The sequence below is a fragment of the Chiloscyllium punctatum genome, chromosome 42 (assembly GCF_047496795.1).
Source record: "Chiloscyllium punctatum isolate Juve2018m chromosome 42, sChiPun1.3, whole genome shotgun sequence".
In the NCBI taxonomy this organism is placed as follows: Eukaryota; Metazoa; Chordata; class Chondrichthyes; order Orectolobiformes; family Hemiscylliidae; genus Chiloscyllium; species Chiloscyllium punctatum.
Window position 1 is genome coordinate 41,796,173 of NC_092780.1, and position 26,870 is coordinate 41,823,042.

The window sequence follows — 26,870 nt, forward strand, 5'->3', positions numbered from 1 at the left end:
ATGCCATGCTTCAGGGCATCCTTGCCTGCAATGTATAAGATAGACAACATTGGCTGAGTCACATGAGTACCTGCCATGTGCATGGAGGTGTCCCCACGTGTCATGGTGGTCTCCATGTCCACACTCTGACACGTCTTGCAGCGCCTACCACAACAGGTTTGTATGGAGTTGTCCTGAATGCCGGGCAGCTTGCTACGAACAATGATCTGTTTGAGGTTTGGCAGTTGTTTAAGGGCAAGCAGTGGAGGTGTGGGGGAGGTCTTGGCGAGGTGCTCATCCTCATTGATAATGTGTTGCAGGTCATGAAGAACATGGTGTAGTTTTTCAGCTCCTGGGAAGTACTGAGCAACGAAGGGTACCCTGTTGGTTGTAGCACGTGTCTGTCTCCTGAGGAGGTCATTACAGTTCCTTGCTGTGGTGTGCATGCGTGCACACGCACACAGGCACTCATTTTCTCTCTCTCTCTCTCTCTCTCTCTCTCTCTCTCTCTCACACACACTCACACACACACACACACCCCACCACCACACACACACCCCCTTACAGACACACACACCCACACTCTCATATGCATCCCCTCACAGACTTAAGACACTATACACTCACATACCCACACACACATATACACTCTCTCTCACACTCACAGCCCCCCAACCCAGACACAAAGACCCACATGCACACATATACGTTTGTGGGGTGAATTTGTACTTGCAGAGTTACATTGTACTTTGCTCAAAAACTGCATGAATTCATGTAAAACTCTGTTATCTCACTTTTTAGATTAGAATCAATCTAAACATCATGGCATAGACGGAGTACAAAGTGGGCTGACACCTTCAACATATTGTCTAGCTAGCACCAATTGTTACAGTTAACCTGAGAATGCAACCTTTTTTAAAAAAATGTTTTGTGATTTACACATGAAAGAAATAAACTATCATGGTATTCGAACAAATGAAAAACTCAACAGACAATCAAGGTATTTTTCAATGTATGATTTCAGTTACATCACACTGTAAACTTTTGCTGTAAATTCTGTGCCTTATAATTGTGTCCTCTACAACCACCTAGTGAAGAATCGGTGCTCCGAAAGCTAATGTGCTTCCAATTAAGCCTGCTGGACTATAACCTGGCGTTGTGTGATTTTTAACTTTGTGCAACTCAGTCCAACGCCGGCATCTCCAAATCCTGAAATAAACATCCACACTTGCATCAATATTCGTGAATAGCTCATTTAATGATTTGTCTGAATTTGCTGGGCATGACTGGCTGCTGCATTTAATTATGTGATTATTATAACTGAACCTCAAGAAGTATTTTCTAGGGTGTAAAATGCCTTGGAGAGTTCTGGGGTCAAGATAATGTGATAGCTCATAATGACTTAGTTTTTTATTTGTTTAGCACTGTTGTCCTGCCAATAATTTGGAACCAGATGCTTGTGCACCTGCCATTGTTGTTGCTGGTGTGGCCTCAGTTACCTACCTGTTAGTCTCTACACCATTGTGTTCACCCTAACCTTTATGGAGAGGGGCTTGTCCTGTTAGTTGTGTTACTAAGTCTGCTACACCTAATGCCAACCAGTCTAAACTTTCTGAATTCTCGAAAACTGATGGAGCCTGTGAACTACGATTTGAAGATCACACCTCTTAGATACTGAATTGAATTCAGCTGAGTTGACCTAGTCAGAAGAGCAATGAGCAGCTTAACATCTCAACGTGAATCTCAAGCCATATCAGTCCCATTTGCATAGCAGAATACCCTTCAATAGAAAGTTGAACAGTAGTGGTACTCAAGCTAAAAAGCCTCAAATACTAAGGGCTGTTATCATGTCAATAGGCCAATGTCTACATTTTGTTCAACTACTCGGCAAAGCCAAGATGCAACTGAAAGTTATGTTTAATTTTTTTTTAAGTTCTTGAAAGTATTTGAAGTATTTTTCCAATCATTTTATAAGAAGGTGAACAGGAGTTATGATAACATACAGTCTCTCTAAAGAATTGTAATATTACAGTGTCAAGAAAAATGTTGCCTTGCTCAAATGAGATTGCTTGTGTTGTTTAATATTTTACATGATTTCTGAATTACTTTTGCAGATGTCTACAGAAACTCAACGAATCAGTCCCTGCTCTACCTTGACTAGCAGTACTGCATCCCCACCTGCTAATAGCCCCTGTTCTACCCTACCACCAGTCAGTACGTCTGCAGCTGTTAAAGATTGTTCTTATGGAACTGTCACTAGTCCAACCTCCACACTGGAAAGCAGGGACAGTGGCATTATTGGTGAGTCTTTCCCATGCATTCTATATATTTGTCCCTCACTATTAGAATTTTACAATCATAGAGTCATATAAGGGTTACAGAACAAGGCCATTCAGCACATCATGTTTGTATCAGATCTCTGCAACAGTAAATCCCCTTGATCCAGCCCCCTGCCTTTTCCTATACACCTCCAGACTTATCCCTCTAGATAATTACCCAAATCTCTTTTGAAGGGCTTAATTTCAATTTGCCTCCACCATCCCCTCAAACAGTGGATTTTGGAACTGAACCATTCTCTGAACAACCTTGCTTCTCAAAAAAGGCCTTTGACTCCACTATACACATATAAAGTTCTCCTATAAAGCATTTCAGTAGCACGGTTTGGCCAAAATGTCGCTGAAAAATTAGGGAAAGGTATTCTTGAAAACGCTTACCTCCTAATAGTGTGATTCCAGCAGTGATTGTTTCACATGCTTTATTCTGCACACGCACTACTGTCAGCTGCTGTCAGAGCATGTGAGAGGTACATTACTATATATTGAGCAGCTTCATTTAGAAAATTCAAATAATGAATGTTCATTGATCTCCTCCTTGTGTAATTCCTGTAAAAGTCTTGTATAATTCCTGCAGGACTGCATTACTGTTATACGTACCATTTAATTTCTAATTTGTTCTCGTACCTGGATATCTCACAATCTAAACCAACCCCCAAAAAACAGTTAGAAGACAATCAACCACAGCCATCCATTTCTGCAATCACAACTGCACCTGACAGTGGTGATGACGATGACTACCCTTTGTCCCTGCATTAACAATATTTTTTCAATGTAATATTTACTTATATTTATAAACCTTCATTCAGGCAGTGCTATACTTTGTGTTAGGCTTTGGGTGATTTTTGTGAGATCGTGAATGTTATTTTTTGCTGGTCTTTCCCTAACCCCACTTTTCCTTTGGCTCCATTTTCTCTATTAAACGGAGTTTTGCTGGAACGCAACTATGGCATTATAGGAGAACTTGCTGTACTTGCAAACTATGACCCCATCTTCAACTTCATTTTCCTTTCTAAGGTCCTTTAAAAACATAGAAACATTGAAGATAGGAGCAGGAGAAGGCCATTTGGCCCTTCGAGCCTGCTCTACCATTTATCATGATCATGACTGATCGTCCAATTCAGTAACCTTATCCTAATTTCTCCCCATAACCTTCAAATCTGTTTGCACTAAGTGCTATATCTAGCTGTCTCTTGAATGCATTCAATGTTTTGGCATCAACTATTTCCTGTGGTGATGAATACCACAGGCTCATTGTTCTTTGGGTGAAGAAATGTCTCCTCATCTCTGTCCTAAATGGTCCACCCCGAATCCTCAGACTGTGACCCCTGCTTCTGGATGCACCCACTATCGGGAACAACCTCCCTGCATCTACCCTGTCCAGCTCTGTTAGAATTTTAAAAGTCTCTATGAGGTCCCCCCTCACTCGTCTGATCTCCAGCAAAAGCAATCCTAACTTAGTCAATCACTCCTCATACATCAGTCTCGACATCCCTGGAAACAGCCTGAAAAGCCTTCACTGCACTCCCCGAAGAGCAAGAGCATCCTTCCTCAGAAAAGGAGACCAAAACTGCACACAGTATTCTAGGTGTAGCCTCACCAAGGCCCTGCATAACGACAACAACACATTCCTGCTCCTGTACTCAAAACATCTTGCAGTGAAGGTCAACGTACCATTTGCCGTCTTTACTGCCTGCTGTACCTGCATGTTACCTTCAGCAACTGGTGCACAAGGACACCCATCTCCCAATTTACAGCCATTCAGATAGAAATCTACCTCCTTGTTTGTGCTTCCACTTTAGGAACACAAGAACACGAGTAGGCTATTCAGCCTGATGAGCCTACTTCAACATGGAGTATGATTATGATTGATTGAACATCTCCATGTCTTTTACTCACCCCATCCCTATAACTCTATGCAGTTTTGGTCTCCAAATCTCAGGAAATATATTATTGCCATTGACGGAGTGCAACGAGGATTCAACAGACTTGTTCCTGGGATGGCAGAACCGTCCTATGAAGACACTGGTCTTCAGAAATCCATCAATCTCTACCTCAAATATATTCAAAGACTGAGTTTCCACAGCTATTATGGTAAAAAATTTCCAAATAATTCACGACCCTCTGAGTAAAAATAAATTCTCAACTTGGACTTAAGTGGCATCCCCTTTTTTATATTATGTCTTTTGGTTCTGGACTCCTTTTTATAGGAGAAACATCTTACCTGAATCTATCCCATTAAGAATTCAGTAAGTTTCAATGAGATCACTTCTCAGTCTTCAAAACTATGAGGAACACAGGTCCAATTTATCCAATCTCTCTCCATGGGACAGTCATGCCTTCCCAGGAACAAGTTTGGTGAATCTTCATTGCTCTCCTCCTATGGCAATAATATACATCCTAAGATTCGAAGACCAAAACTACACACTACTCCAGGTGCAGTCTAACCACACTCCTATACAATTGAAGCAAGTCATTGATATGTATTGTGAACAGCTCAGGTCCAAGAACTGATCTTTGTGGTACATTACTAGTCAAAGGCTATTGAGTTGGACGATCAGCCATGATGGTGACTAATGGCAGAGCAAGCTCGAAGGGCTGAATGGCCGCCTCCTGCTCCTATCTTCTATGTTTGTAAAGGACCTTATAAAGAAAAAGGAAGTTGGTGATGGGGTCATGGTTTACAAGTACAATTAGTTTTCTTACAACACTGTAGTTGCGTTCCAGCAAACCTTGCTTCCTGGAAATAATGGGGCCTATAGGAAAAGTAGCAGACCAGCAAAAAATAGCACTCACATCGCTCAAAAATCACCCAAAAGCCTAACACGAAGTGTAGCACAAGAATGATCTATTCCTACTGTTTGTTTTGTCTGTTAGCCAATCATTAATCCATCACCTCCTATCCATGTGCTTTTAATTTTCTAACCAGCCTCCTGTGAAAATTTTATCAGACATTTTCTGAAAATCTAATTATGCTCCATTTATCAACTCTCCTTTATCAATTAAGTCAGTAACATCTTCAAGAAAAAACTCCAATAAATTCACCATGCTCTTGTCTCCTAATTACTGCCCAACTGTCCTGGCACACAGTTTATGAATCCATCAAATCTGGGGCCTGACTTGCCCTCTGGGTTTAAACACTCATCTACCACAGTCAAAATGGAGGCATAGGCCCGCATTGTCAGGTAAATTGATCCCAAACTGCGATTTTTCCCAATGGCTTGACTTGGCTGATTGATTAGGCTCAATCAGGCTTGCAATTCAATTAAGGGTGCCAGGTAACGTTTTAAAGAGGAGACAAACAATAAGGGATCCTCCATTACTAAAGAAATAGCTGTCTACTCTTTTAGAGAAGTGAGAAAGCAAGTGCCTCAGAATGGAGGAACCTTCTACCCAACCTAAGTTTCGGTGTCAGTGGTTGGGCCACCGTTTGTCTTCACACTCTCGTTGATCTATTCTGACTCCTGGTTAAGTATACCCCAATTTTAAAAATTCTTATTACTATTGTCAAACCCTGCCATGGCCTCGGTTCTCACTCTTTGTTTGAGAAAATGATAATAACAAAAAATGTAGGAGGGGAAGCTGGTGATTCATTCCATTGAGTTTGCTCTACATTCATTGAGCTCATGGCAGATCTGATTTCCGTTATCCTACTTTCCAGCTTTTTCTCCATAATCCTTGATTAACTTATTGATCAAAAATAGGTCTTCTCAACCTTGAATATATCTAAGAACCCAGCCTCGACAACCTTCTGTGGTAAAGAATTCCACTGAGGTACTATCCACTGGGATAATAACTTTCTCCTTATCTCTGCCTTAAATAAGACAATAGCCCATAAGGAACAGGTGTAGATTATTTGCTCTTTCAAACCTGTTCAGCATGCAATCGCTCCCTGAGGCAAGGAGTTCCAAAGACATTCAACGTTTTGAGAGAAGAAATTCTTCCTCATTTCAATTGGCACCCTAATATTCTGAGACATTACCTTCTGGTCCTCAACTCTTCCATGAGGGTTTCAGCTTTTGTCCTGTCAAACCCCTTCTGAGATCACCTCAGTGTTTTAAACTCTAATGAATAGAGTCTCAACCTATTCAACTTTGCAAAAGAAAATCTCTCCATACCAGGAATACCTTGCGAACCTTTTTTTTGATCTGTCACCCATGCTAGTATATATTTCTTTAGATAAGACGACCAAACTGCTTACAGTATTCTAGGTGTTATCTAACTATGTCTTGTACATTTTAGCAAGACTTCCATATTTGTACACTTCATTTCCTTTAAAATAAAGACCAACATTTCATTTGCCTTCCCTATTTCCCGCTGAACTTGGTTAATATCTTTTTGTGATTCATGCATGAGGATTCCCAAGTATCTGTGTTGTGGCTTTCTGCAGTAATGTTTTTAAATTATAGAACCCCTACACTGTGGAAACAGGCCCTTTAGCCCAACAAGTCCACATCGACCCTCTGAAGCGTTCCCTACCCTGTATTTACCCTACACATCCTTGAACACTCTGGCTAATTTAGCATGGCTAGTTCACCTAAGTTGCACATCTTTTGCATTGGATCCATTATTTCACCATTTAAGCAACATTCAGTTCCTCTGTACTTTACATTTTCCCATTTTACATTCCATCTGCCAGGATCTTTGCTTATTCATCTAACCTGTCGCTATCCCACTTCAGCTTTTTTGGGTCACCCTCATCACTTGCCTTCCCAACTGTTTTTATGTCATCTGTAAACTTGTTAATAGTACATTCACTTCCCTCATTCAAGTCATTAATATATGATTTAAATAGTGTGGTCTTAGCATTAATCCCTGTTCGGTGGCAAATCCTCTATCCCAACACCATGGGCTTTATCTTTATTAAATAGCTAACTGTGAAATATCTGATTGAAAGTGCCTGTGTTGGACTGGGGTGTACAAAATTAAAAATCACAACACCAGATTATAGTCCAACTTGTTTATTTGGAAGTACTAACTTTAGGAGTGCTGCTTCTTCATCAGTTGGTTGTGGAGTATAAGCTTACACTCCACAACCACTTGATTAAGAAGCGGCGCTCCTAACGCTAGTACTTCCAAATAAACCTGTTGGACTATAACCTGGTGTTGTGTGATTTTTAACTTTATCGGATTGAATGCATTTTTGAATTTGAAATATATTACATCTGCTGGTTCCTTTTTGTCTTGACTATTACCTCCTGAAAGGATTCTAATAAAATTGTCAGGCATGATTTTTCCTTCATAGAACAATTCTTACTCTTTGTTTATGTTTGGTATTTCTAAATGCTCTGCTATTACATCCTTCATAGTAGACTCTAACTTTTTCCCAATGACAGCTATAAGCCAACTGGCTTTGAATAAGGATGTTAAATTGACAGTTTTTCAATCATTTGGACTTTTCCCGAATCTCAGGATTCTTGAAAGATTATTACCAGTGCATTTTCTATCTCTGTAGCTATTTAATATCCTAGAATGCATCCTATCAGGTCCAGAGGACTTATTGGACTTTAGCCACATTAGTTTCCCTATTACTTTTTCTTTCTGAAAGTTGGGTTTATTTCCTTTTTCCCTTTTGACCGTTGTTCATGTGGTATTTTTAGAATGCCGTTAGTGTCTTTATTATGAAGTATAATGCAAAATATTTATTCAATTCTTCTGCCATTTCCTTTTTCCCTGAACTCATTCTCTGAGGGCCTCTAGTCACTTAGGCTTCTGTTTTCCTTTTTAATTATTTAAAGAAGCTCTTCCTATCCTTTTTTATATTACTTGCTATTTGAACTTACAAGTTTATCTTTTTTTTTGGTCATCTCATTGGTAACCTCCTTCAACCCAATGACCTTCTAGATACTTTATGCTCTTATGCTTCTTGACTTGAGCGTCCTGGATCTTAATTACTATACCGTTGATGGCAGTGCATGAGTCTGGAATTCCCTCCCTATAATTCTCCACCTCCCTGCCTTTCTTACCTGCTTTGGTTCCTTAAAACTGAAAGCTCCTTAAAATCTACTTCTTTAGCTATGTAGATCTGATTGGGCTCCCACCAATTTTGCTTTAATGGTTGTTTTTATCTGAATCACGATGAGGACTGGTTGCTGCTGTTTTCTAAGTCTGAAGTTAGCATCATGCTCAGCTTAAAATGAAGTACTTGAGAAGCATTCATGTGTTCAAGTGACCATCATTTTCATAATTAAATTGCTATGTAACATTCAAACTAATCAAAGTATTTATTTTACTTGTTTTTATTTTTAATGTATGCTAGTAATATTTACTATCATTATAATGACTTCTGAAATTTGGTAAGTGTAAACTTTTGAGAGATGCCACAACAACTTGAGGACTATTGAAACTGTTGCAGTTATGCTCTAGGAAATATTTAACAGGCAAATGAAAAAGTGTGGCTAATACTTTTGTTCAGTTGTTCCATTGAGATCTTTCACAAGGATTACATTTTTTGACATTTGATACTATAATTCATCCATGAGAAGTGAGAGGCTAGATACAAAACATTCAGATATGATGTGACTCACTCGATATGTTTGAGGTGATACTTGTGACACTTCGCAGTATAGCATTTATACACCTTCGCAACCAATTTTCCAAATAATATGGGTATGCAGTAAAATAATTGGAGACAATTTCTGAGTTCAACTTTTGTTTAAGAGTTCAAATGTTGTGCAAAATGTATGTGTCTGTTCACAACAATTGTGTAAGATGTTATCAAAACATACCACAGTTTTCACAAATTAACCTCTGCTTCATGAACCATATCTATACAGAATGACAAAATATATATGGTTCAGTATATGAATGGCAAATGTAAGAAAAGCCTTACAAAAACAACGTTCATTCATGTATTCCTGAAATATGCAGCCAGTTGTAGGCTGCCAAACACACATCAACTAATGATGCTGAAGTGCTACTGTTATCCATTGAAGTCACACATTTGGAGACAGTTTGTCTTTTTTTTAGATTAGATTAGATTACTTACAGTGTGGAAACAGGCCCTTCGGCCCAACAAGTCCACACCGCCCCGCTGAAGCGCAACCCACCCATACCCCTACATCTACCCCTTACCTAACACTACGGGCAATTTAACATGGCCAATTCACCTGACCTGCACATCTTTGGACTGTGGGAGGAAACCGGAGCACCCGGAGGAAACCCACGCAGACACGGGGAGAACGTGCAAACTCCACACAGTCAGTCGCCTGAGGCGGGAATTGAACCCAGGTCTCTGGCGCTGTTAAAAATAGAAATACTAGAAGCAGGAATATGGTTTGGTCTATTTGGCCCTTTTGAGTCTCTACTATTTGGTCATATCATCGGGCTGATTTGATTGAGGCTTCAAGTTCACTTAGTTGACTGACCCCAAATCCCTTAATTTACTTGTCAATCAAAAGTCTTTCTGCCTTTGTCTTTAATATATTCAATAAACAAGTCTCTACTGTTCTCTAGTGAAGAAACCCTCTCCTAATCTCAGTGTCAAATAGGATATTCCTAGTTCTTAAATTGTGTTTCCTAGTTCTAGATGCCCGTTTGGGAAACTATTCTGTAGCATCAACTTTGTCAAATACCCTCAAGATCTTATTTTTCAATAAAATTTCTCTCTCTCAACAGAAATATCACCTTACATGCAGGAATGCTTTCTTGGTACTTGGTGAAATCTGGAGATGATATGGTGACACATATTCAGAATTGGTCTAAATGCAGCATAAAACCAAACACAAATGTCCCTTTGACAATCATTCTGGAAATGGTTAAATGACCACCCTCATTAGAAAGCAAAAATAAAAATTTCTGGCAAAATTCAGCAGATCTGGTGATAGTTCAAATCTAGTGAATCTTTTTCAGTACTGGATAGGAAACTGCTTAGAAACTTGTCTTAGTTCTGTGACACCCTGGCAAATAAAAGGAATAGTTTCAGGTTTTCCTGAGAGCTGATTTGTTGTATCAGAGTTTCAGATTTATGGGAGCCTGTCAAATTCTCCATAAATTCACTGAGTTCCAATTCCATGTTGACCTTTGTATCAAAATAATCAGCATCTCTTTCCAAAACAAACTGATGTGCAACCAATATCTGATGTGCAATCATTTCTGAAACTTGCCATTTTATAGCACAAGCCCGAGTGTTGCATGAAGGTATAAACCGAATAACTATCTGAAGAGTTTCAAATGGAAATGAACACTCTGCAATCATCAGTGAACATACTCACGTTTGACCTTTGGTGCAAGGAAGGTTTCTGATTAAGATTGTTGAGCCAAAGGCATTGCACTGAGACATAGCTCAGAGCAATGACCAGGTGATCATTGACACTGAGTTTTCCTTGATTTCCCCTAAAATGTTATTCAGGTTCCTTGATGCCACAGTCCATCAAATGTTGCATTGATTTCAAGGGCAGTCTCTCTTGCCTTACCTCTGGAGTTCAGCCTTTTTTTGTTCATGTTTGGACCAAGGCTGGAAGACAGTAATTAAGTAACTCTGGAACAACCCAAATGGCAAACAGATATACAGGCTATTAGTGAATAATTGTCCCTTGGTAACACTATTGACTAGATTCAGCCCAATGAGTTGAGAACATCATCAACAACACCAAGCCCAGTAATTCACTAATGATTTAGCACAGATAAATGGGGTTATATTTGACCAGATTGATTTTTTTTCCTGCTTTTAATAATTAGGACACACCTGGACAACTTTGCACATTGTTAGGTTGTTGCCAGAGTTGGAGTTGTGCTAGAATAGTTTAGAGGTAATTTTGGAGCACAAGTACAATGCTGTGGAAGTTGCAACGATAGCCAGGCTACACAGACTTTGCTGTGCTGTTTTTGAAGGTGGAATAGAAAGAAAGGTGGCAGTATAGGTTAAGGTAGATATTAGAATGATGGAATCCCTACAGTGTGGAAACAGGCCCTTTGGCCCAACAAGTATACGCCAACCCTGTGAAGAATAACCCACCCAGACTCATCTCCCTACACTATTATCCTAAATTTACTCCTGACTAATGCACCTAACCTACACATCCCTGAACAATATGGGCAATTTAGCACGGCCAGTTCACCTAACCTGCACATTTTTGGGTGGCAGATGGCCCATATCTATCTCTCAACCAGTTATGTAAAATGACAGATTATTGTTCATTATCTGTTTTCATAAATGTCAGTCAAATGCAGATATGCCATATAATGTGGAAAAGCAGCAGAAGAACAAGCAGAGCTATTAACAGTAGAATTATTATAAATGTAAACTGCCCAAAACATTCAGCAGGTCTGTAACATCTGTAGATTGTAAACAGAGTTAATTCAGTGTGCAGTGGCTCTTCTTCACAACTAGAAGCAGCTCAAACAAGGTAGCATTTATGCTGATTAATGGGAGGGAAAGAAAGCAGTGAGCAGAGAGGTGGCCGCAGAACCCAGAGAGTGAAAAAATTGAAGTCAGAGAAGCCAGGTAAGACAAGAAGCTAATGAGGACTAAGAGCAGAAAACGGGTTGGCTGTCCCAAGCAGCCTATCTCAGGACAGAACCTGGAGTAGTGGGAGTAAATAATAGACAAGAATGGGGATGTTCATAGTCTGAAATTGTTAAATTCGATATTGAGTCATGAAGGCTGCAAGTTACCTGAGGTGTAATTCCTCCAGCTTACATCGAACTTTGCTGGAGCAGATGCTGAAAATAGTTAAGTAGCGTCATATCGTGAGCTGAGTTTTTCTCTCTCCACAACTGCTCTAATTCCTGCAAAGGTCCTCCAACACGTCCCTCTTTGACCTCAGCATCCACAGTCTAGTCTAGTAGTGTGGGAAAGAGAGATCAAGGACAAACCTACACATCCCTGAACAATATGGGCAATTTAGTATGACCAGTTCACCTGACCTGCACATTTTTGGGTGGCAGATGTACCTATCTCTCAACCAGTTATGTAAAATAACAGATTATTGTTCATTATCTGTTTTCATAAATGTCAGTCAAATTGTTAAAGTTAAGAAATGTTCCACTACATTGGTCATAAAAAGGCACGTGTCCAGGCAAATGGCATAGTGATTAAGAACTATACAGTTTTGAGAGTGGGGAACTTTAGTTATCCCAATGTAGATTGGGGCAGGAGTGCAAAGTGCAGAGAGGAATGTATTACAAAGCATTTCATTGATCAGTACATTTCTTGCCCACTGACAAAGGAGATGTTAATAAATCTGATTCTGGTGAATGAGGAAAATCAAGTATCAGTAGGGGAACCTCAAGGAACAATGCTCGCAGCATCATAAGATTTATCTTGGCTACAGAGACGGACAAGGAGCAATCAAAGTAAAATTAATTGAAGCAGGGCAAAATTTTGGGCTGAGATTGGATTTGGCATGAATAAATTGGACTCAAAGTTTGACAGGGAAATGTCTAAAGCAAGCTTTTAAAAGGAATTCTTTCATGGGATGTTGGTATCACTGACAAGGCTAGCATTTGTTACCCATCCCTAAATGAAAAGGTGAGCCGCCTTCTTGAATGTGCCTTTGAAGAGGATGTGGTTTGGGAACAGTTATATTAATTAAAGTGTTCATTTCCATTTGAAACTCTTCAGACAGTTATTCGGTTTGTGCCCTCATGCAACAAGACCTGGGCAACATTTGGGTTTGTGCTTTAAAAAAAAAGGCAAGTTTCAGACAGTGATTCAAGACAACCAGTGCTAGAGCTCACAGTTGATCAGATAAGAGAAGAGACAGCAAGCTAATGTTTCAAGTCTTGATGACTCTAGTCATTGCTCTAGGTTGACAGTGGTTCAGTGGTTAGCACTGCTGCCTCACAGCGCCAGGGACCTGCGTTCGACTCCTGCCTCGGGCGACTGTCTGTGTGAAGTTTGCACATTCTCCCCATGTCTGCTTGGGTATCCTTCCATAATCCAAAGATGTGCAAGTCAGGTGGATTGGCCTTGATAAATTGCCCATAGTGTTAGGTGCATTAATCAGGGGTAAATATAGGGTAGGGGAATGGGTCTGAGTGGGTTACTCTTCAGAGTGTCGGTGTGGACTTGTTGGGCTGAAGGGCCTGTTTCCATAGTGTGGGGAATCGGATCTCATCAAATCTCTCCTCTTGAGCTGAAGCCTAACAGTGAAAGTCTTTCAACAAATGAATTCCTGGATAATGAAAGAGGTAAAGTATAAGATGAAACGGCGGCACAGTGGCACATTGGTTAGCACTGCTGCCTCACAGCGCCAGAGACCCGGGTTCAATTCCCGCCTCAGGCGACTCTCTGTGTGGAGTTTGCACATTCTCCCCGTGTCTGCGTGGGTTTCCTCCGGGTGGTCCGGTTTCCTCCCACACTCCAAAAATGTGCAGGTCAGGTGAATTGGCCATGCTAAATTGCCCGTAGTATTAGGTAAGGGGTAGATGTAGGGGTATGGGTGGGTTACGCTTCGGCGGGGCGGTGTGGACTTGTTGGGCCGAAGGGCCTGTTTCCACACTGTAAGTAATCTAATCTAAAGTAATCTAATCTAATCAAAACAAAAAGTATTTCGTATAACAATGTCAGGTTGATTGTGCAAGTGAGAACTGGGCCCGGTATAGAAAATTTATAGAGATAACGTGGAAAAAGAATTATGAGACACAAACCCTTCTTATAACTATACCAGGTGTTGGTGAAACCACACCTGGAGTACTGTGAGTATGTTTTGGTTATCTTACTTATCAGAGGTACACTTTCTTTGGAGATAATTCAGAGGAGATTTGTTAGGTTACCTTTACCATGAAATGATTGTCATATGAGGAAAGATTGACAAGGTTGAATGAGTGATAATCTTACTTAAACATTTAAGATCCTGATGGCATCTGACAGGATAGATGTTGAGAGAATGTTTCCCATGAGAGATCATCTAAAACCAGAGGACATTTTCAAAATACATGAAGATGTGGAGAATTGTTTAGAACTGTCTTTCTCCAGAGAACCGAGGAGGCTGGGTCATTGAATATATTGAAGGTTGACTTTTGTGCAGATTTTTGCTTGATAAGGGAATCCTAGATTATGGAGCACAGCAGGAAACTAGAGTAAAAGCCACATAGATCAGCCTTCTGTGGTACAAGTATGTGATTTAAATATATGTTAATATTGTTAATGTAAATCTTTTGAATTTGGAACAAGTGGCATATGGGTATTCTCCATATCTGAAGGGATTTAATGATTAACCTTTAGATATTTCTGTTAACATGGTAATTAATTTTAAAAGACAGTCTGAGAGAGTTAGCCGCTGGAGACCACTGGGCTTGTTTACGTTGGGAGAGTTTATAAAGTGAACAATGTAGTGCAGTGAGCTTTGAGATAGAAGATTCTGAATTGTTTGTGAGCTTAGCAGAAGCATCCATAGCTGGGAGAAGAAAAAAAAAGTTTTTTGCTTTCAGTTTGCAGTAGTTTGCAGAAGAATTGGCTTAAGCTGAATGTGTAAAACAGTTGCTCTTGAGAAAGAGAGGTGGTTTAGGACTGTTAAGAAATAAGTTACTTCACTAAGAAGATTCGTTTGAGTTCTAGGCCAGAAGTGTTTGGCTAAGTTTTTTGGATATGTGAAACTGAGAGTGGCATATAATTGAGTTTTAGGTGTATCCAAGAAGGGGCTATCAATTTCTTAAGATGGAAATATGAAAGCACAGTTCAATTAAGCCCTAGAGATGTGGAATAGAAGGGAATTATCTCGAGTGTGAGCACTGTAAAGGAGGGTTCTATAGATTAACAAAATTATAATTTCTATATATGTCAACATGTTTACATTTTATTTTATCTTCATTTCTTTTGTGTAAAACTTCTGTTTTATTGTTAAACCCAAGTCTATGGTCTTGCATGTTTGTGTTCCACCTTTGTAAAACCAAATAAAACAAAATCTATCCAGCTGGGTTTTAGTCTGACATCTGACTTGGCCAGTAACAACATCTGATGGTATCAAAGCACATGATATAGTTGATCAATGGAGCAAACTATAGAGCTGAAGTAGGCCATTTAGCTCTCCTATCTATTGACAGACACTGTGGTAAGCATTTTTTATTTCCTGTTTTTATCCTGTCTACTTTAACATGATATAATATAAAGTATTGAGTATGCACTGCCAGGATTTAAATTTGAATATCCTAAATATGATATTAATATCACAGAGCTGCTATCCACTGGATGGATGAACATGACAGTAATCCATGATAGGAGCACCTCAAGCCCCATCCCACCCCTGCAGAATTATACCTTTCTCACCTTTTTCTAAACCTAGCCATGGTCCCATATTAAGCAACTGAAGCCACTCCATTGTACATTTCAAATTACTCTATCAACATTTGGCTGTTTATCAAATGACTTGGCTTTTGTCTTCATTAACATGTTAGAAAATACATTATCCTGTATCATTTAACCTGCTGTCATGACCAGAATTTATTTGGAATTTAAAATTCGCAGAATCAAAACCTATCATACCTACAAAAATAGTAGGTATGGCAAAATAGTAGATTTGGCAATGTATGTGCACAAATGTTGAAAGTAGCAAGACGAATTAACAATATAGTTCAGAAAGCATGAGATATCTTGACTTAGTGGATAGAGGTAAAGAGTGCAAATCTAGAAAGTTAAAAGCTAAGTATGCAAAATACTAGATCAGCCCCAGTTGGAGTATTGTATTCAGTACTGGGCACTACAGTTTATGAAAGACTTGCCCACTTTTGCATAGATGCTGAAAAGGTTTATTCGAATAGATTCAAAGATAAGAGATTGCAATTAGGTGGATTGACTGGGGAAACTGCGCTGTTTTACTTTGAGTCAAGGAAACTAAGCGAGGTTTGATTATGAGTTTAGTTAGATTAAGTAATGAGAACCTGTTTTGCGGTGGGTAAACGATTAATAACCAGAAGGGACAGATTGGCAAAAAAACTAGAAGTAACACTTGGGCAAAATTTTTATTCAATAAATTGATAAAGATTTGGAATGCACCGTTGGGAGTGGGAATATTGACTGTCAACTGTCAACAGAGCATTGGATAAATACTTGCAGGGAGGGTATATACAGGGTAAGTATAGGGGAGTGAGACTAACTAGATTGCTCATCAAAAAAGCAAACTCAAAGTGTTGGCTAGTCTTTGCCACACTGTTGTGACTTTTGACTCCCACACTATGCCATCCTGCATATTTCATTACATAAATAAGAGTGAGTCAGAGCAACAATAACTTGCCATGAAATCCTTGCATTCTTCTATGTTGTTATGTCTTGGACGAAGTCAGAAATCACGTGGCACCAGATTATAGACCAACAGGTTTACTCAAAATCACAAGCTGTCAGAGCGCTGCTCTTTCCAAACTGGCGAAGGAGCAGCACACTGAAAACTTTTGATTTTGAGTAAACCTGTTGGATTATAACATGGTGTCATGTGACTTCTGACTTCATCCACCCCAGTACAACACCAGCATTTCATATCATAATGTCTTAGAAGTTAATTTATTACTTCTGGGACCAATCAGAGCCATACAACAGCTCTGCAGAACTCACTTTGATTTCATCTCAGTTTCCTATTATGGTAGCTAGACGTTCTTTCTTTGAGGTTTCCCCTGCTTCTGCCCTGACTTTGCATAGATAGGTTCTTGTTGCAATCTGCTCCCATAGTTCCTTTACATCAGTTTCTGAGCTATCTGCCTAAGCTCATGACATAGTTCTACAAGGCGACTTGCCTTTAGAACATAGAACATAGAACAATACAGTGCAGAACAGGCCCTTCGGCCCTCAATGTTGTGCCGACCTGCAACCTATCCCATCATCATCCATGTGCTTATCCCAGGATTGTTTAAATCTCCCTAATGTGGCTGAGTTAACTATGTTGGCAGGTAGGGCATTCCACGCCCTTACCAGTCTCTGAGTAAAGAACCTGCCTCAGACATCTGTCTTAAATCTATCACCCCTCAATTTGTAGTTTTTCCCCCTCGTACAAGCTGACGTCATCATCCTAGGAAAAAGACTTTCCTTGTCTGTCCTATCTAATCCTCTCATCATCTCGTATGTCTATATCAAATCCCCTCTTAGCCTTCTTCTTTTCAGTGAGAACAGTCCCAAGTCTTTCAGCCTTCCTTCATAAGAGCTTCCCTCCAGACCAGGCAACATCCTGGTAAATCTCCTCTGCACCTCTTCCAATACTTCCACATCCTTCCCGAAATATGATGACCAGAATTGTACACAATATTCCAAGTGCGGCCACACTAGCATTTTGTATAGTTGCAGCATGATATTGCGGCTCCGGAACTCAATCCTCGACCAAGGAAACCTAACACACCATATGCCGCCTTAGCAGCATTATCCACCTGGGTGGCAACTTTCAGGAATCTATGTACGTGGACTCCAAGATCTCTCTGCACATCCACACCACCAAGAATCTTTTCATTGACCCAGTATTCTGCCTTCCTGTTATTCTTCCCAAAGTGAATCACCTCACATAAGCTGCATTGAACCCTATTTGCCATCTCTCAGCCCAATTCCGCAGTTTATCCAAGTCCCCCTGTAACCTGAAACATTCTTCCACACTGTCCACTACTCCACTGACTTTAGTGTCACCTGCAAATTAACCAATCCATCCACTTATGCCTGCGTCTAAGTCATTTATAAAAATGACAAACAGCAGTGGTTCCAAAACAGATCCTTGTGGCACACCATTAATAACCGGACTCCAGGTTGAATATTTTATATCAACCATCACTCGCTGCCTCCTTTCAGAAAGCCAGTTTCTAATCTAAATTGCCCTCAATCCCATGCCTCTGCATCTTACTGAAGTCCATGTACACAACGTCAATTGCCCTACCCTCATCTACATGCTTGGTCACCTTCTCAAAAAACTCAGAGGTTTGTGAGACACAACGTGCCCTTGACAAAACCATGTTGACTGTCTGAAATCAAATTGTTACTTGCTAGATGATTATAAATCCCATCTCTTAGAATCCTTTCCAAAACCTTTCCTACAACAGAAGTAAGGCTCACTGGTCTATAATTACCTAGGTCATTTCTACTGCCCTTCTTGAACAAGGGCACAACATTTGCAATCCTCCAGTCCTCTGGTACCAAACCTGTAGACAATGACAACTCAAATATCGAACCCAAAGGCTCTGCTATCTCCTCCCTAGCTTCCCAGAGAATCCTCAGTTAAATCCCATCCAGCCCAGGGGACTTGTCTACTTTCACTACTTCTAGAATTGATAACACCTGTCTGTAACTAACCTTGATCCTTTCTAGTCTAATATCTCTAACCTCATTCTTCACCTCTACAATATCCTCCTTTTCCTGAGTGAAAACCAATGAGAAATGTTCATTTAGCACCTCTCCGATCTCCACAGGGTCCACCTTCAACTTCCTACTTCTGTGTTTGATTGGCCCTATTCCTACCCTAATCATCTTATTCCTCACATACCTACAGAAAGCTTTAGGGTTCTCCTTTATTCTATTTGCTAAAGACTGGTCGTGTCCTCTCTTTGCTCTTCTCAACTCTCTCTTTAAACTCTCTAGCTGATCTGTAACACTTCATTGCCTCATCTGAACCATCTTGTCTCATCATCTTGTCCCATCTTGCCCCAAAGAAGGCCTCCTCCTTCTGCTTAAAAAGAGATGCAATTTCTGTCGTAAACCATGCTTCCCTTACCTTATCACTTCCTCCCTGCCTGACAGGGACATACCTATCAAGACACACAATATTTGTTCCTTAAACCAGCTCCACATTTCAATTGTCTGCATCCCCTGCATTTTGCTACCCTATTCTATGCATCCTAATTCTTGTCTCATTGCATTATAATTGCCCTTGCCCCATCGATATCTCTTGACATGTGGTATGCACCTATTCTCTTTCCATCGCTAAACTAAACGTAACTGAATTATGGTCACTCTCTCCAAAGTGCCCACCGACAACTAAATCAAACACCTGGCCTGGTTCATTACCAAGCACCAGATCCAATGTGGCCTCTCCTCGTCGGCCCTTCGAAATACTGTGTCAGGAAACCCTCCTGTACACATTGGACAAAAACTGATCCATCCGACATACTAGAGTTATAGCATTTCCAGTCAAGATGGGGAAGTTAAAGTCCCCCATAATTACCACCCCATTCCTTCACTCCTACCCAGAATAATTTTGCTAATCCTCTCTTCCACCTTCCGGAACTCTGTGGTGGCCTATAAAGAATTCCAAGAAGTGTTACCTCTCCTCTCCTTTTTCTAACCTCAGCCCACACTACCTCAGTAGACGAGTCCTCATCAAAAGTTCGTTCAGCCACTGTTATACTATCCTTGACTAACAAGGCCACACCTCCCCCTCTTTTACCACCTTACCTGTTCTTAATGAAAGATCTAAACCCTGGAACCTGCAACATCCATTCCTCATCCTGCTCTATCCATGTCTTCGAAATGGCCACAACATCGAAGTCCCAGTACTTATCCATGCTGCAAGCTCACCGACCTTATTTCGGATACTTCTGGTGTTGAAGTAGACACACTTCAAACCAGCTTGCGGTCTTCCAGTACATTCCTGTGATCCTGAAATCCTGTCCCTGTCCTCCCTACTGTCATCCTCCTGTGCACTGCAACTACTCCTTAGGTTCCCATCCCCCTGCTGAGCTAGTTTAAACCCACCCAAATAGCACCAGCAACTTCCTCATTCAGGATATTAGTACCCCTCTGGTTCAAATGAAGACCATCCTGTTTGTACAGGTCCCACCTTCCCCAGAATGAGCCCCAATTATCCAAGTACCTGAAACCCTCCCTCCTGCACCATCCTTGCAGCCACGTGTTCAGCTGATATCTCTCCCTATTCCTTGCCCCGCTATCACATGGCACGGGTAACGAACCAGAGATAACAACTCTGTTTTTTCTAGCTCTCAGCTTCTAACCTAGCTCCCTGAAATCCTGCCTTACATCCCTATCCCTCTTTCTGTTTATGTCGTTGGTACCTTCGTGGACCACGACTTGAGGCTGGTCACCCTCTCCCTTCAGGACCCCAAAGATACGATCCGAGACATCACGGACCCTGGCACCGGGGAGGCAACATACCAACCGTGATTCTCATTCGTTCCCAACAAACCTATCTGAGCCTCTAACTACTGAATCTCCAATGACTAACATTCTCCTCCTTTCCCTCGTTCATTTCTGTGCAACAGGGACAGGCTGTGTGCCAGAGACCTGGGCCCCATTGCATACCCCTGGTAAGTTGTCCCCCACAAAGATTCCACAATGGTATACATGTTTTCAGGGAACGACCACAGGGGATCCCTCCACTGACTGTTTTCTCCCCCTTCAAACAGTCACCCAGCTTTCTTCATGCCTAGGAGTAACTACTTCCCTGTAACTCTTATCTATCACAGCCTCTGCCTCCCGAATGATCCGAAGTGATAATCAGTGGAGATCTCTTCCTCACGCTCCAAGTCAGGTAAATCTCCTAAATTCCCTTCCTATCATGAATTCCATGTGAGCTGCAACTTGCACCAAACGAAATCTGCAAGTCACTTCTGTGAAAAACACCTGGATGGATTAAACAATAAAACATTCTAACCAAATAACCCCGTCTTAAAGCAATGTGGAATGCTTCAGGCTGCTCTATACCGAAATGAAAGCTGTTTGTCTTATCTTCGGACAACTCATTGATTCTGTGACTATGCCCACCTTCAACTAATAACTTATATTTATAATCAATATGTTTGCAGTCTTTCGAGACAAGCTCAGTCTATCAAGAAACCTTACATATTTACTTACTGTCTCCAGCTTTTCACCTGGCATAAGTGATTTTATTTTATTGAGACGTTTAGGTATTTTGGCTTAATCAAGAGATTCAGAGAATGGCAATACATAGCCATAAGGGCTTAAAACCACATTGCATTGTATCACCAGAAAGTCTGTTGATGAGTAAATGTGGGCCAGGGCATCAAGAGAATGTCTCTGCTGTCCTTTGAAAAATGCCACAGAGTCTTTGCATTGGCCGGTGTAGGTAAACATCTCATTTATGAGTTGACACCCTCAACAATGCAGCATTTTTTCAACACTGCACTTTACTGTCAGCCTGGTTATACCATCAGTTCTTAAACCAATGAAACTCAGAATCAGAAGGGAGAAATGCTACCCCCTAGCTGAGAATAATTAAGTAGGTTGTAGACTATAACTTCTGTAACAAAGTAGAGCAAAAAGGAAAGTTTAAAGTAGTTCTGAATGCTAACAGTTGTATCCACAACTGCGGTTAGCATTTTCAAAGTAAATTTGTTTAGAAAACAGCATGCAAGTTAATTCGCACTGTTCCACCATAACAATTTTTTTCTTTTTTTTCCCAATCAACAGCAACTTTGACAAGCTATTCTGAAAATGTAGAACGTTCTAAGTATGGTGGGGAAAGTAGCAAAGAATCAAGCTCCAGGACAAGTTCTAAACTATGGCATGCTCAAAAATCTGCCTTGGATTCCTGCCTATATCGAGTGGATGAAAATATATCTGGCTCCACGTTCAGCTTGAATAAATTCCCAGAAAGAAACTTGGAAACTGTCTCATCTCAGTCTGTCCACTCCATCCCCCTGTACCTCATGCCTCGACCAAATTCTGTTGCAGGTAAGAATATAGATTTGGTGCCTGTAATAACTCATATATAAATAATCAGTCATTACTTGTGGCAACAATACTTTAACTGCCCCTGCTTTATTAACTAAGATCCAGAAAGCAGATGTAATCTTATTAGGTTGTATTCTCAACACGGAACCTTTCCTTCAGGAGCAGAACCAGAATCAAGGGGCAGTATTTAAAAGTTATTGTGGTCCTGCCTTCTGGTTGAAAGATAATGAGAGGCCTGCATAGCCTTTTTTAAGGAAGGCCTGTCATACTAAATGCTACCCAGGCACTACACTGGACAGTGGGCTTTGCCCTGGACCAAGGACCCCAAGAACCAAAGTTCCATGGACTGAGATGTGTTACCTAATCAAGACCCAGTAGTCTTTCACTAGGGAGGAGGTGGCTACTGACAACACATTGACCAAAGGCCTGATATTATGGTTGGGTCCCAGGCCTTGATGAGTGAGAGTGTGTGGGTTGGCAACAAGGGCACAGATTAGCAGCCAGTGGGTCAATCCTTCCTGACGCCAGATCTCTGTCAGCCAGTAAACATGCTTCTACATAGTGAGCCACCCAACACACAGCCTGGGTTAATAGCAACAGCTCTAGGCTGAGGTCCTTAATTGGTCATTAATTGTTTCATATCCATGTGTAATTTAGATTTTACTAAAATATTGTCATTTTAGTGTATAGTGTTGCACTTTACAGCATACTGCCTGACAACACCATTATACACCTTTCAAATATACTTCTTTGAACACAGAAGGTAGTTAAGTATTTAAAAAATTTTGGATTAATGCTTGTATCTAGAAAATTTGTACTGTACAAACAAAATATAATAACTTTTGTCAGCTTTTGATTTTTTTGAAATAGTCGGACGAATTGCTTGCTCCAATTGATTTATTGTTAATTGAGATAATAATGAAAATACAAAAGCAAAATGAATTGATGCATTGCAATCTTAAGCTTTTGTTTTATTTTGGAGGGTTTAAAGGTCCATTACTTTCCTAAAATTACAGTGTTCTTTGATTTTTTTTTTCATTTTATAGTCTTCATTAAACTTACTTACATCTTTCTTTCTGGACTGTATAGTTAATTTTACAGGGGAAACCTTTCTCTTTTTGATTACTTGTGCTTGTGTTCCAGGTGGAAGATATTAATCAAAGTACTTGGATGCCAAATATGGCTCTATTAATCAAATAATACAACAGCTAGTTTAATTCTGAAGTGCCACCTAAATCTTGTTGAGGTTATGAAAGAAAGGTTTAATTTGTGTAGTCCTTTATATAATAGCTACACAGGTTTATTTGAGTTTGCAAAAGTTCTGGGCTTTGCTTAAAGAAAGGAGTCGCTTTGTGTCTATATGTGCAAAAGCTTGCAAAGTAAGCTTAATTTGTAATGATTAGAACAGTAACAATGTCTACTGTTAAGACCGAAATTATAATGATCATAGGATATGCAATTTTCATTTATTTAAAAGAGAACTTTCAAAGTTTTGTGAGCAGTTATGTAGCAAAACCTCAGAGTGCATGAAGTTAATTGACTGTGAGGTCTCTCTGCCTGCAGTGCATTAAAGGAAGATGATGGCATTAAGGTGTTCAGGTATGGTATTATAAATTGAATTTATGCAGGGTTTTCCTGGGCATAGAACATGTGTTGGAGAATTCTAGTTGTAAGTAAATGATAAAACGTCTCTTTGGGTTCAGCTAATCTTATTATTAAGTCTAGATTATGATGTTTTTCAAACATTATGGACATAAATGTGATTTTTAAGTTTAGGTTCCTCAGATTTCTGTAATTTACAAAACAGAGGTGTTTGTATTCAGCTGTAATGATCAAAAATATTAAAAATACTCATGCCAAAAATGATTGTTACATATAATGAGTTGTCAAAACCTTAGATATGACAAGAAGAATGTAGTTGTTTTTCAGGGCAATCTGACATACAACTTTGAATATTTATAAATATGTGTACTCCCTTGAATATATTCTTGACAAAAATTTAAACAATTGTATCATGGCTTTGTGCAGGCACTCAAACTCTTAAAAATGCTAGTGAATCAGTGCGTTGCATCATAAGTTGCTGAGTGTGGCTTTTACTCATGATCCCCTAAGATGCTGTTTTGAATTTTATTCAATCCAGGATGGAAAAATAGGTATGTGTTTTTTTTCCAAGAGTGGGAAGATTTGAGGATAATTTAAACATGCTGCTTTGATGGACTTCAAGCCAGTTTTGGAGTACAGTAGCAGAACTTGAAGAACAGAAAGCTTACATAAATTTATTTGTGATTAAGTATGGGTGCTAAGAAGTTAAATGATTTTGAATGCTGTACTTTTGACTTTTTGTTTGAATTAAGGATACAATAGTTCCCTGAAATGCGTTATGGACCAGGCCAGACACCCTCAAAACATTTTTAAAAAGTGGCCCAGATCCTAACTCTGCTAGTTGTTTTAACCAGTTGTAACGTGGATATTCCAGGAGTGATGCAGCTGGTCAACCCAATTAACTTTAAACAAAACAATTTATTTACAAGATTACCGAATGAAACACAAACAAAACAAAAACAGAATACAGAATAATTTACCCAAAAACCCAACAGATTATCCCAACTTAATGCTGTTCCAAATACTTGCAACAATCCCCATAAACACCCCTTGGCACAAATGGTAAAAATCAAACAAAGGGTCTTACAGGAGAGAAGTCAAAGAAAGAGTATCAGCATGAACCTGCTTCTTTGAGTCCAGCAGCTTCAAAAACTCTACTGTGCTAAAAACCAACCAAACCAGAGAAAAGTTTTCTTTTAAACTTGAAAACTTTTTCCCTGAGGTGGTATCTGTTGGCTGTAATTAAACAGGTCCTAAAACCCATCCATACCCAGACTTTTCGGAGTCTGTCTTTTACGACCCTCTGGGGGGAAAAAAGAAAACCAAGAACAATATAATCTTGTCAAAAGAGCAGCATCGTCACAAATGCAAATTTTGATGTAGCAGGTAAGGTTATACCTTTAACCGATATTGGGTCAAAATTTCATTCGTACAGTGTAAGTGCAAAATCAGAGAAAGGTTCTGTGAAATGCTTAAAAATAAGAGTTTACACTGTAAACTCGGCAGGTGAAGGATGTAGAGTCGAGAGTGTGGTGCTAGAAAAGCACAGCAGGTCAGGCATCATTCGAGGAGCTGGAGAGTCAACGTTACGGGCAAAAATCATTCATCAGGAAAGGGGTTTTGCCTGAAATGTTAACTTTCCTGCTCCTTGACTGCTGCCTGACCTGCTGTGCTTTTCCAGCACCACACTCTCAACTCTAATCTCCAGCATCTGCAGTCCTCACTTTAGCCTAGGTGAAGGATGTATTTGCCTTCTGAAGAGATGTTCAACTGAATGCCTCAGACACAGTACTTTCAGGTCCGCTGAGGGGTATCTCCCTATTTTTTCGATCATTTTGACCATAGTTTGACCTGGAGTTTTAGAAAATATTTATCCTATAAATGATCATGAGGTTATAATTGCAAGAAGGTAGATGACCATACCAGGAGATTTGTTATTTCATTTGGTCCTTTGTGGGATGTGGGCAGCAAATGCCAAATTGCCGCTGAACTGTGAAAGCACTTCAGGCTGGATTTAGCAGTCAGTCACATTATTATGGCTCTAGAGTCACAAGCAGGCCAGATGAGGTATGGATGATAGGTTTTCTTTCTTGAGGGACATTAGTGAACCAGCTGTACTTTTACAACAATTAACATTAATTTAATAGTTACCTTTACTAAGACCAGCATTTAATTACAGATTTATTGATTTAAATTCCACTCGAAGTTGTGGTGGAATCTGGAGCTCCTGATCCTATGACATTATATCCACCCTATTTAATAATCCAGCCCCACTATTTCAATTTGTCCTTTATATTTGCCTGTAACAGGGATCATCTAAGGGAACAAATTATGAACTTTTTCACTGGTCTTAATATACTTTCTTTGTGATGTAAGCCTAAAACTACCTTGACTAGCCCAATTGCAGTTTTAGTGATCTTTCATACAAATGCACTGTTATCCCAATTTTATATTCTATAGCCTTTGCCAGAAAGACCTTGTTTTTAATCCTGGTCTTATCTGGACCAGGTATGGCTTTTAATATGAATCTAGCTCCTAAATCTGGTGATGGGAGTACAGACCTCCTAGCAATAGTCAGGATGTGGGGCAGAAAATAAACCAGAAAATAGAACAGGCATGAAAGAAAGGCACTATTACAATAATCATTGGGGACTTCAATTTGCAGGTGGACTGAGAAAATTGGTTTAGGTTAGATTACCTACAGTGTGGAAACAGGCCCTTCGGCCCAACAAATCCAGACTGACCCTCCGAAGAGCAACCCACCCAGACCCAGACCCATTCCACTACATTTACCCCTGATTAGTGCACCTAATACTATGGGCAATTTAGCATAACCAATTCACCTAACCTGCACATCTTTGGGCTGTAGGAGAAAGCCAGAGCACCCGGAGGAAACCCACGCAGACACGGGAGAATGTGCAAACTCCACACAGACAGTTGCCTGAGGCGGGAATCAAATTCGGGTCCCTATTGCTGTGAGGCAGCAGTGCTAACCACTGAGCCACCTTGATAGCGGATATCAAGAAAAGGAATTCAAGGAGTCTCTATGCGATGATATTTTTGAAGCAGTTTGTGATAGAGCCCACTAGGCAGATTTGATTAGGTAGCTGAAGGAGATGGGGCAGTGACCATAATACGATAGAATTATCCCTGCAGTTTGAGAGGGAGAAGCTGGAATCAGATGTCATGGTATTACAATTGAGTAAAGGTAACAACAAAAACATGAGGGAGGAGCTGGCAATAATTGATTGGAAGGAGAGCCGATTGGGAAAATGGTAGAGCAGCAGTGGCAAGAGTTTCTGGGGTTAATTCGAGAGGCACAGCAGAAATTCATCCCAAGGAAGAAGATTCATACTAAAGGGAGAATGAGGCAACTGTGGCTGACCAGGGAAATCAGAGACAGC

At 40.1% G+C, this 26,870-nt stretch overlaps 1 protein-coding gene across 15 annotated transcripts in view; it reads left to right on the forward strand.

The window, feature by feature from the left end:
* LOC140465920 (protein TANC2-like) overlaps positions 1-26,870 on the forward strand; it is a 1,065,959-nt gene that overhangs the window by 707,232 nt on the left and 331,857 nt on the right. For all 15 annotated transcript variants that reach the window (XM_072561864.1, XM_072561863.1, XM_072561859.1 and 12 more), the window contains 2 exons: positions 2,094-2,280; positions 21,601-21,864. In XM_072561864.1, the coding sequence (XP_072417965.1) occupies positions 2,094-2,280; positions 21,601-21,864 (451 nt within the window). The remainder of the gene's footprint in view (positions 1-2,093; positions 2,281-21,600; positions 21,865-26,870) is intronic.